The sequence below is a fragment of the Terrapene carolina genome, unplaced genomic scaffold (assembly GCF_002925995.2).
Source record: "Terrapene carolina triunguis isolate 2854851 unplaced genomic scaffold, T_m_triunguis-2.0 Scaffold189, whole genome shotgun sequence".
Taxonomy (NCBI): domain Eukaryota; kingdom Metazoa; phylum Chordata; order Testudines; family Emydidae; genus Terrapene; species Terrapene triunguis.
The window spans coordinates 9,002,077-9,013,152 of record NW_020664540.1 but is presented as its reverse complement, the minus strand read 5'-3'; the positions used below and the strand labels follow the sequence as shown (position 1 = coordinate 9,013,152).

Sequence of the window (11,076 nt, the reverse complement as noted above, 5' to 3'; positions counted from 1 at the left end):
AATATTGCAGCAGCCTTTCAAAGGTGACTGGAATGATCCGTTGTGTGTAGTCTGTACATATTTTATTAAATAAAATGTGTAAAGTGCTTTCAGATTCTTGGAGAAGAAAGTTGCGATGTAAATTACAATATTGTTTATACTAATATCAAACTGATAATGTTAAGGATTAGCTAATGTGACTGTATGTGATCACTTAAAAAATGTGTGTAACAAAAAAGTAGTCCATTCTCAGCAGGACATCTCTGTTATGTTTTGATGTCTTCAGCATATTTTCATATCTGCATGTGGGTTCTTTACCTCTTCATTTGGGAATTTCCTTCTTGAGGAATAATGAATTTATGAAACATTGTGACTAGTTTTAAGGTGCCTTTCCTTTCCTTTTATTAACAGCAAGAGCAACAAATTAAAAAGGCAGATACGACAGATATGTGTTTTAATGCAGCAAAATGCAAGATCAAACGTCTAGGAACAAAGAGTGCAGCCTATACCATAGTGCTCAAACAACTGAACATGAACTCCCAGTATGGTACTGTGGGGAAAAAGGACTTTAATGTATAAACAGGAGAGTAGTGAGCAGGAATAGATAGGTAATTTTTATCTCTGTATACAGCATTGGTCAGACTGATACTGGAATACTGCATATAGTTCTAGTGTCCATAGTTTAAAAAGGATGTTGAAAAATTGGAGAGGGAGCAGAAAATGATTTGGGGCTGCAGAAAATGCCTTGCAGTGAGAAACTTAAATAATTCAATCTATTTAGTTTATGAAAAAGAAGATTGAGAGGCATAAGTACCTTCATGGGGAGAAAATACCAAGTAGTAAAGGTCTCTTTAAACTAGGTGAGAAAGGCATAGTGAGTACCAATATCTGGAACTTAAAATCAGACAAATTCAAGGGCAAAATAAGGCACACATTTTTAATAGTGAGTGTGATTAACCATTGGAACAAACTATCAAGGGAAGTAGTGGATTCTCCATCTCCTGATGTCTTCAAGTCAAAACTGGATGCTTTCTGGAAGACATGTTTTAGTCAAACATGAGTTATCAGGTTCATTACGGGGGTAACTGGATAAAATTCTTTGGTCTGTGTTATACAAGAGGTCATATTAGATGATCAACCTTAAAAACGGTGGTCTCTTCTGACTTTAAAATCTATGAATATAAATAAAAAACTAATAATTCCAAACATTGCTAATTTTCTTCCATTAACGTAACTGTGATCCTGTGAAAGACACACCTGTTGGAACTGTATCTATTTGGAACTGAGATCCCCCCCCCCCAAAAAAAAATGTATTTGAAATTCTGTGGCTTTTAAATTATGTGGGTGGATACACAACAGATAATTATATTGTCATTCTTTCAAGCAGATACTCTACTATGATTATTACTTTTAAATACTCAGAAAATGATCCAAAGTGATAACCAAAGCCAGAACACAGAGGAAATAATTAAAGAGCTGGTAAGTTTTTGATATTTTGAGAGTTAAAAAATAACAAAACCAAGTAGGGTGACCAGGTAGCAAATGTGAAAAATCGGGCCTGGGAGTGGGGGGTAATAGGTGCCTATATAAGAAAAAGCCCCAAATGTCGGGACTGTCCCTATAAAATCGGGACATCTGGTCACCCTAAAACCAAGTCACTGTTAATATTTTTGCCAAAACTATGTGGTAATATATACTTCTCTAAAAATACCATCAGTGCAGGATTCTCACTCCTGGACTGTTCAGAGGGCAGTACATGGCATACAATGATAACAGGGGTCTGCAAGGGTCAAAAACCTTATGAATGATGGGAGGGCCACTAGTCCCATGCTAAGAAGAAAAATCCCAGGAGTGAGAATCTTGCAAGAGGACATAGTCAGAGAAGCAGAATTTCAAGGTAATTTTCCCTTTGTCCCTTTTTGTTGTGAAGTATAGTGCAGAGATATTCAAATATATGGAAATAAGCTTTAGTAACGTAAGTGAACAAAATAAACCCAGCAGCCTTTAATCAAGACAAGTTCTTAAAGCCTATTTTGAACCAGGTAAGTCAATGGAAGCTTTGCCAATGACTCAGTTGGAAGCTGGATCAGGTCATTAGTGAAGTTAATGGGAGTTTTACCTGGTAGGTACTGAAGGAAGAGCCTCCACAGTATTTATTCTTTCTTGGAAAAGTCGTGTTTTGCTATTTTGTCATGTTTAGAATTTTAATGAAATTTTATGTAATTTTTGTTTTCTGGACAGAGACTTGTCTTTACTATAGCTACACTGGTGGTGGCATGAAGGGTATGTGTAGCTACATGCTGCAGTCAATAGCAAGCTGCGTCCATGCTGTAGTTTGTACATGTGTCATGTGAAAGGCATTCCCCTGCCTGAGTCTTTCCCAGCTGTGGAGAAGGGCTCCAGCAGGAGTATTTCTTTGTGGGGAAAGGCTGCAGCAGCAGCAGGCAGGCAGCAGGACCCTACTCTGCTAAAAACAGTAGTGTAGATGGGGAGGCATGTCTTGGGCAAGTAGAGAGCCACGTAGGGTATGTACTCGTGTATATCTCCACACCCATCAGGCATGTCTTTACTTATGTTACCCGTTCAAAATTATCTTACTCACACTCTAGGGGCACCGACCTTTATCCTGTTCCCCGGACTCAGGCATAACCCTGTTAATTTAGGCAACCACCGTTACCCTTCTGTGGGCTCGTAATCTTATACTCTGTGACTTTGTGGGGTCTTTTACTAGTGAAAGAGCCTTACACAGTAATATCCTACTTAATCTTTATTTATTAACAGTTACCAAAACAGAATGCACACGCTACATATACAATGCTCACCACTCCCAATAAGGCAGATTAACTTTATTGATGGCCAGTCAGGATCAGGTCATCTGGGGGATTCCAGCTTCTGCACGGTGTGGTTGGCAGGGTGTTGAGGTCTGGCAGCTCTGATTTTGTGGCTGTGTCCTGGAGTTGGTTCCCAAGAACTTCCTTTTGGACCCCAGTTTATATAGTGAAGCTTGAGTCATGCTTAGCTATACTTTAACCAATCATTTTACTAAAATATTTCTAAACAATTCTCTAACCAATCCTATGCCACCACCTTAATTGATTTACAACCAGCAAAATTAATTATGTAACAGACAGAAACAATGAGAGAACCAGACAGAGACCACACAGATAAACAATAGAGAAGTGGGGACCATAAAGACAAAAAAATGGGGATTTTACAACCACAACTATTGATAAGTGATTGCTTGCCGGACAGAATGCTGTCAAACTAAGTTTTCTTTAACCACCTTAAGATCTGTTTCTTTATTTGGTGATGGTGGGTACTATTAGGACAGGATCGCCTTCTTAACAGCCTGATGTTACATTGTTTTAATGTAATTTAGATGGATTATGAGAATGCGACTTTCTGCTTCTTGGCTGCTGCTCTCTTAATATGGCTGCAGACAAAGGTCTTAGGCCTTACAATATGGCTACAGGAAAAGGCCTTTTCCTTACACTTGCTAACAAGTGTCTCCCTATCTACGCTGCTGTTTATATCCGTGGTGGGGGGGCTACCCAAGTATATACTTTACACGCCGCTGAAAGAAGCATGCAGTGTAGATGTACCCTATAGTTCATTTGAACCAGATACTCCAGAACTGAAAAAATAGCTTACTGATCCACTACACCAGTGGTCCCCAACCTTTTTTGTCTGGCAGGTGCCAGACGACGAGCCACGGAGGACTGTGGCGGCGGACGAGCATCCGTCGAAATGCCACCGACAAGCGGCAACGTCAATAGGCATCGCCACCGAATCGGTGGCATTTCGGCGGCGACGCCTCTGGATGACGCTGCTTCTCGGTGACATTTCAGCAGATGCTCGTCCGCCGGCCAGTATGCGGGCACACTTAGACGCCCTGGCGGGCGCCACGTTGGGGACCCCTGCACTACACCATATATTCCTTTTATCATATAAATATAGTTTAAATGGAAATGTATTTTGGTGCTTTTTATAATTACCGTATATACTAGTTCATTAGCCGAATGTTTTTAGTAAAAAAGGGACGCACCAGAGAAGGGGGTCGGCTTATGAACGGGTATAGAGAGGGAGATGTGGGACACAGCCCTTCTCCCCCCCCCTCCCCCCAATGGAGGGAGCAAGGAGAAGAAGCACAGCCAGCAGCGACAGAAGGGAAGAGGTAGGGCCAGAGTCTCTCAGCTTCTGGCCACCCTCCAGCCTCCGAAGCAGCTGCAGCTCCAGGGCTGGCAGGCTGCAGCCCTGCCGCTCGGCCCCGCACCCCAGAGCAGGCTGTGGCTGCGCCACATGGCCCGCCGGAGCACGCTGCAACTGTGCCGCCCGGCCCAGCCCAATGGAACATGCTGCAGCCGCGAGCCCGGTCTGGCCTGCCGGAGCAGGCTGCGGCTGTGCAGCCCAGCCTGCCAGAGCAGCTCCAGCCAGGTCAGAGACATCCTCCCCTAGCCCTCCCCAGAAAAGGTGGGAAGGGATGGGAAGGGGAGAGTGCTAGGGGTGGGGTCGTGGGGGGTGGTCACAGGGGTTACTCCCCTGACTCCCAGCTTCTCCCCCCCAAAAAATTTCCCCACCTGTTGCTGTCCCGGCCCATTAGGGTAAGCAGCTGGCACACCGGGACACTTTGTTTACTTAGGTTTACCTCCGTGCCTGTGGACGCTCGAGGTAAACAAACCATCTCGGCCCACCAGCGACTTATCCTGATGGCCCGGGAGCCAAAGTTTGCTGACCCCTGAATTATAGGGTCGGTTTATGAACGGGTTATAAAAATTTTCCATTTTTACTTATCCATCATGTGGGTCGGCTTATAAACGAACTGGCTTATGATCGAGTATATACGGTACATTTGGATGCAATTGGATATTTTGATAATGAAACAGAAGGTGCATTTTGAAGCTAGTGCTGAACTTTGTCTTTTGTGAATGAAAAACTAAACATAATATGTGGCCAAAAACTTTACGGAGTTGCATACATATTTGAAGATGGGGGCAGGAGGGGTGGGACTTTTCAAGGGCACAAATGACAATTAAGCACCTACCTCCAATTGACTTTCAGTGGGAGTTGGGCATTCTCCTCCAAAATGCATTTTTCATATCAGAGAAATAAAAAGAGCAATAATAGTTGTGTTTTATTTGCAGTGCACTTCCAATGGATTGTCTTATGAGAAAATTGATCAAGAGGGACCAGAAACATCTACACTGGAGATGTTTTTCTCAGGTTATCCCGAGATAGTAGGCATGTCATTTTTCCCAAATTTAACAACTCTCACTCTTGTTGGACAAAGCATTCAGAAGATTTCAGACCTGGAGTATTGTCCATTACTCAAAAACCTATGGATTGCTGAATGTTGCTTAACGGTAAGTGATTTTTCTTTTCAGGTAACTCATCAGATTCTGATTCCCTTACTTACACTGAATAGCACATTCCTCCACAGGTAGTCCCACTGATGTCAATCTGCCTACCTCAAGGAGTAAGGTACTACTCACTGTGAGTAAGGGGTTCAGAATCTGGCCCTCTATTATCTGTAATCACACCGGTTGTTAAATCAGAATAGATTCTATTTTAGATGATCACGTTACCTCTTTTGATAATTTTAATATTCTTGCATTGTGGAACCCCATTGTTGTGTTTCTAAAACAACTTTTAAAAAACTGACAAACCATTTTTTAGGAAACTGGTAAGAAAAATGTTTTCTTGAAAATTATATCGTTTTAAAAGAACCACTTCAACATTCATCAAGAAGTGCTCCAGCAGCTACTGCTTTTTCTTTGTGGGCCATATCCAAAGCCCACTGAAGTCAGTGGGAGTCTTTTCATTGATATAATGAGCATTGAATTAAGCCCTCTAAGACTGCCTTGCCACGTTGCTCTCTAGTTTTCTGTATAGATATACAGAATGTTAATGAGCAGGATGCCTTTCTTCCTTGTTGTTCATTGAGAACTAATACATCTTCCTCTACTGCAGAAAATCGATGGTCTACAACACTGCACTAATTTGGAAAAGCTTTACCTGTACTACAATGAAATTTCGACAATTGAAAATCTGGAGACCCTAATGAAGCTGGAGGTAATTTGGTTGAACAATAACCAAATTAAGGAGATACAGGTGAGACTTTTTTTCCCACTTTGAATTCCTTCTAGCTAATCCATTCTATTTATACCACATGGATCCTATAGTATCTGAATACAACTTATAAACTAGGCTATCTTTTAAGACTATTGAACCACAAAAAGGTCTGATTTAAACCCACAGTCATAAAGAGTTAGGGCTGAAACATCAAGAACTAATGGCATATGCTATGGTATGCTGCGTATACATAACAAATAAAATCACGCACTTTTCTGAGACCTCTGCATTTCCTAGGTGTACCAAGGTGATTTCAGGAAGGGACTTGAACTTTAAATCTGAGTTTTCTTGTTTTTGCAGGTTTCTGTCAATGCTTTTTTTGCAATTTAATTTCCATTTTAATCATTTTTAGTAAAAAAGGTAAAAACAAAAAAACCCCGCCACCTAAAACTGTCTCAAGGAGGAGAAATATGGGAACAAGCCATCAGTCAGAGTTAGAGGCCCATTAAGCCAAAAGACTATTTCAAACATCCCACAGAAAATGGTGATCCAATGGAGAAGAGGAGGAGGGCTGCTCTGAAGTCTTCAGTGATGTGGGTGATTGATACAGGAAGCCTTCTGCTTCCTCAGCCCTCACATAACTTCTTCCAGTTAAAAAAAAAATCCCCAAAGTTGGGAATCTGCCCATTTCTTCTGACCTAACAGCACTAGTGCTGGGTACGACTACTGCATGGGCTAAATAGCTCTGGTTGGCAGAAAATAATAGAACTCAAGACTGAGAAGTAGAGAGCATAGGAGGAGAAGAGCTCTTTTGCAGAGGCCTTTGCTGTCCGATCTACTCTAGTTCCCTGAAATTAGATTTTGCACAGCTTGAAGAGTCACTAATCTGTTTTGCTGGATTGGACCCTTAGAGTTCTAGTTAGCAAAAGGCAGCCACTTTCAGCATAATAAACTGATAAGTGAAAAAAGGCAGAATCTATTAAAAATTAAGAACATTTGACCTTGCCACTCACTTTACAGCCCAAGGGCACTTGCAGCCTTTAGCACATCCATGTGCCTTGTGGTCCTTGCTATCACTTGGTAATATCAGAAGAACATTTTGCAGTTACCGTTTCCTTTCCTCATGGCGTTATGTCAAAGTAGCTCATATGCACAAGTTCTACAAAATAAATGGATGCCAGTCCACTGCTAATCTTTAGGATGGAGTGCTCATCACAGAGCAAGTGAGAGCTCTTGCGGTCAGAGAGTGTTGTAAAGGGAGGAAAAAAGGCATAAATACATCCTTCTGCCAGAAGAGGACACACCTGCCTGTCTCCCCCAAGGTGGAGAGAAGAGATGAGTCTCAATCCCCATCGTCATATGAGTGTGAGAAACAGCAAAAGGAGGGAGATTCTAGGCTAAGATGAAGGTTTAGAGAGAAGGAAGAAATTGACAAGGGCAGATTAAACCAGGAGTCTTGGAATTTGGATACTATGTTCAGAGAGCTTCACAGGAAACAGAAATTCTGAGGTAGAGGAGTAAAGTGGGCAGCACACCACACAACTCGCTGATGCATGTTGAAGTACCCTGGCCATAGGAGATTGCATGAGAAGTGGAAGGAAAACAGGTGTGAATCCTAATGAGAGGAAGAATGGGGCTGATCTGGAGTCTGAGACAACCCACTTTTTTGATAGCTCTAGACTCCATTTAAACCCAATCTATTCATGGACATTAATGGAGAAAGAGGAAAGGCTGATGGGAATGGATAGATAATAGAATACTGGAGAGATTACAGTGGCGGAGGATAGGAGTAGGGAATGATAAAATAGAGGATAAGATAAGAAGAAGGGGAGATTAGTGCTGTGGAGAATGAGAGAGAAAGTAGTGACTGAAGAGTTAGGGCTCAGGAAGAACAAAATGAAAGGAGACAATACATTAACATTTTTATTTATTAGGTGGGTCACAATAAATAATGCTGGCATCTCATCCCAGGACATTATGATCTCCATCACACGCAGAAATGATTGACATCACTACTGCATCCCACTGTAATGTCCCAAGGCTGAGATATGGGCTGAAGCCAAAAGTTAGTGAATACCCATGACATGGGGCATCATTCTGTTAGGTTTTTGATTATCAGTTGTGAAGCTAAAAAGCTGCCAGACTAAGTTTATTTTTAATTTTAGTATAAATTACAAGGCTATCCAAAGTAATTCATTTTGAGCAGCATTCATTGTCTATTTACATGCCAGAACAAAATGAAGCTTACAATAAAAGCTAATATTGTTGAATAAAAATGTGACTAAACCCTTTCCAAATTATTCTTACATTGGAATGATCTGCCTTCCGATTTTTAGTCTATAGGAACTTCATTATTTGCAATATTGTATTAGACTGAAACTTTACCTTTTCAAATATTTACAGGGATTGCACACTCTGCAGAATTTAAAGGAGCTCAATCTGGCTGGAAACTTAATACATAAAATTGGTAGGTGATATTTACTTGACACCTGGCATTTCTGCATAGTAATTCTTACTGCTGTGAAATCTGTATATGGGCTTGATTCTGCTCCCATTCAAATCCACGGAAAACACCTATTGACTTGAATGGTGCAGAATCAAGCCCTGTGTGCCCATTGCCGCTCCTACTGAAACCAGTGGCAAAACTCTCCTGGCCTAATTCTCATTTACATTAAAGCCCTTTAACACTCTTTTGGCTGTGTAAAAGAGCCTTAAAATGGATATCAATGGAATGTGCACCCACTTTAAGGCTCCTTTATACTGCCTGAGTAGGGTAAAAGGGCTTTAGTGTATATGAGAATCAAGTCTTTATTGATTTAAGTGAGAGTAGAATCAGGCACTGTATATTTTTTTAAACAGCAACTAGTAAATCTGCTAATTTTTCTCACATTCTTTTTTATGTTAGGTTTAGTTTTGAGTGGAAAAAGAAAAGGTTGCTCTGCATAAGATTTATTCACTTGTAATAATGAATTATAATCTTGTGTAATTATAGTCTGTGGTTAAAACTTATATGTCTGATGAAAATGTGTACTTCACCAAGTACAGTAGGTGCAACCATGTTCTCTTTAATTATGTTTGTCCTTGTGTTTTATTTTAGGAACTTGCTTTGACCCCAATGAACAATTGGAAAGATTAAACCTCTCTGGTAACAGAATATGTTCCTTCAAGGTATGTTGAGGCTTCACATTTCATTTTTATGTTCTTTTAATTGTCACCTCAGTCTCAGTAACAATCAGGCTCTGGATTCTAGTTGATCAGTCCTGGTGGTTGGAGTGGTGGTCGAAGACAGGTACCAAGGGTTGAAGCCAGATGTAGAGCTGAGGCTGGGCCAAGGGCAGTGCTGAAACTGGGGCCCGGGGACAAGCCCTGGGTCAGAATCCATAGACAAGCCAAATCAGGATCTTAGTCAGAGTCCAGAAGCAGGCCGAAGACTGATGCTGGGTTGGAGTCAGTGTGAGGGTCAGGAGGTGGGTGCAGGGCTGGAGCAAGGTTAAAACGGCCCAAACAAGGCTGAAGCAGGCTGGAACACGGCTTGGACTGGGACAGGATTGAGGACAGGCTGGAAACCTAGGGCGTCTGTAACACTGCAAGGGAGCAGGAGGGTTCCTAGATGAGTGGTGCTGTTGCACAGACTAACTTGCAGCTCTGGCAGTGAGAGTGAAATTCCTGTGCCTGAGGGGGTTCATCTGACCTGGGATAGGCTGCTGCAGAATGCCTGACGGATGAGTCACTGCAGGCTCAACTGGAAGGGTGTGTCATTGTACCTATTGAAGTTCTGGGGAACTGGCACAGGGTAAGGGGACTGAGAGTGGGGGTCGGACTCAGAAGGTAAGGGGACTGTGACTATGAAAGAGAGCCTGGAGTGGGAGGAAACTGGGATGAGAAGCCTGGGTGGAGAATAAGACTAGTAGGTGAGGAGAATGGGACTAAAGGAGCTAGGGATGGGGAAGAGACAGGATTGGGACAGGGACACGTTGGAGGGGACAGGACATGTAATAGTCCTCAGAGGGCCAGGTAGTCTAGTGGGTAGCACACCCAGTTTCCAGTCTCTCACCTCCCAGTGGGAAGGGCTTTCAGTCCAGTTTCAAACCCTTGTATGTGACTTATTCTCACCTCAGGGTTTTCAGAGTCCTTATGCTATCCTCACTACAGGGTGGTGGGATGCAGTGGAAACGAGGCTTATGCCCCCGCAACAAAGGGCAGTTGGTAGGGGAGCCCAGGCCCTCCCACTCCACCGGGCTCCAATCCAGGGCCCTATGAGAGACAACAGTGTCAGGTACTCTGGAGTGCACCCAAAGCTACCTCCCTGGGTCACTTCCTACCATCCATCTCCCCCAATGTTTCCAAGACCAATATAAGATATCAAAAGAAAAGACAACTAAACCTTCAGCTTCAACCAGGCTGAGCAGGCAGTCTTCTTTCTCACAGGGAGGCTTTTTTGGCACTGTTGTTCAGGAGCCCTTAGGGTAGGTCTGACTTCCTCCCTGTACTGAGCTGAGTTGCTCCCTTTTAAGCTTCCTCTCCATCTTGAAATAGCACAGTTCCAAGCATGACCTCAGACATGTCTGTTTGCAGGAGAACTGGCTTTGAGAAATCTGAGTGGAATAGCACTGGTTCCTGGATCAGCTGGTCTTGTAGTGTTCTAAATCAGTGGTTCTCAAACTAGGGCCGCCGCTTGTTCAGTGAAAGGCCCTGGCGGGCCGGGCTGGTTTGTTTACCTGCTGCGTCCGCAGGTAAACAAACCGGCCTGGCCCGCCAGGGCCTTTCACTGAACAAGCGGCGGCCCTAGTTTGAGGTCCACTGTTCTAAATGTTTTGTCATCGTTTTTGGTCCAACGGACCCTTTTGGGTGCAGGTCTTTTGAGCAAGTCTGTCAAAGGGGCAGCAATGGTAGCAAAGTTTGGAATGAATTGCTGACAGTACCCCTCTAATCCCAAGAAATAGTGAACTTGCTTCTTTGTGGAGGGGATGGGGCAGCCTGCTAGAGCTTGGACTTTGTCCACCAGGGGTCACAACTGTGGCCCCCCCC

The 11,076-nt window shown here is 42.9% G+C and overlaps 1 protein-coding gene across 1 annotated transcript in view; it reads left to right on the top strand.

Annotated features, from left to right (window-relative positions):
* The first annotated feature begins 1,381 nt into the window (after positions 1 to 1,381).
* LRRC9 (leucine rich repeat containing 9) overlaps positions 1,382 to 11,076 on the top strand; it is a 74,621-nt gene continuing 64,926 nt past the window's right edge. Inside the window, exons 1-5 of the mRNA XM_029912099.1 lie at positions 1,382 to 1,458; positions 5,121 to 5,339; positions 5,947 to 6,087; positions 8,452 to 8,515; positions 9,146 to 9,216. Coding sequence (XP_029767959.1) covers positions 1,405 to 1,458; positions 5,121 to 5,339; positions 5,947 to 6,087; positions 8,452 to 8,515; positions 9,146 to 9,216 — 549 coding nt within the window. The 5' untranslated portion in view covers positions 1,382 to 1,404. The remainder of the gene's footprint in view (positions 1,459 to 5,120; positions 5,340 to 5,946; positions 6,088 to 8,451; positions 8,516 to 9,145; positions 9,217 to 11,076) is intronic.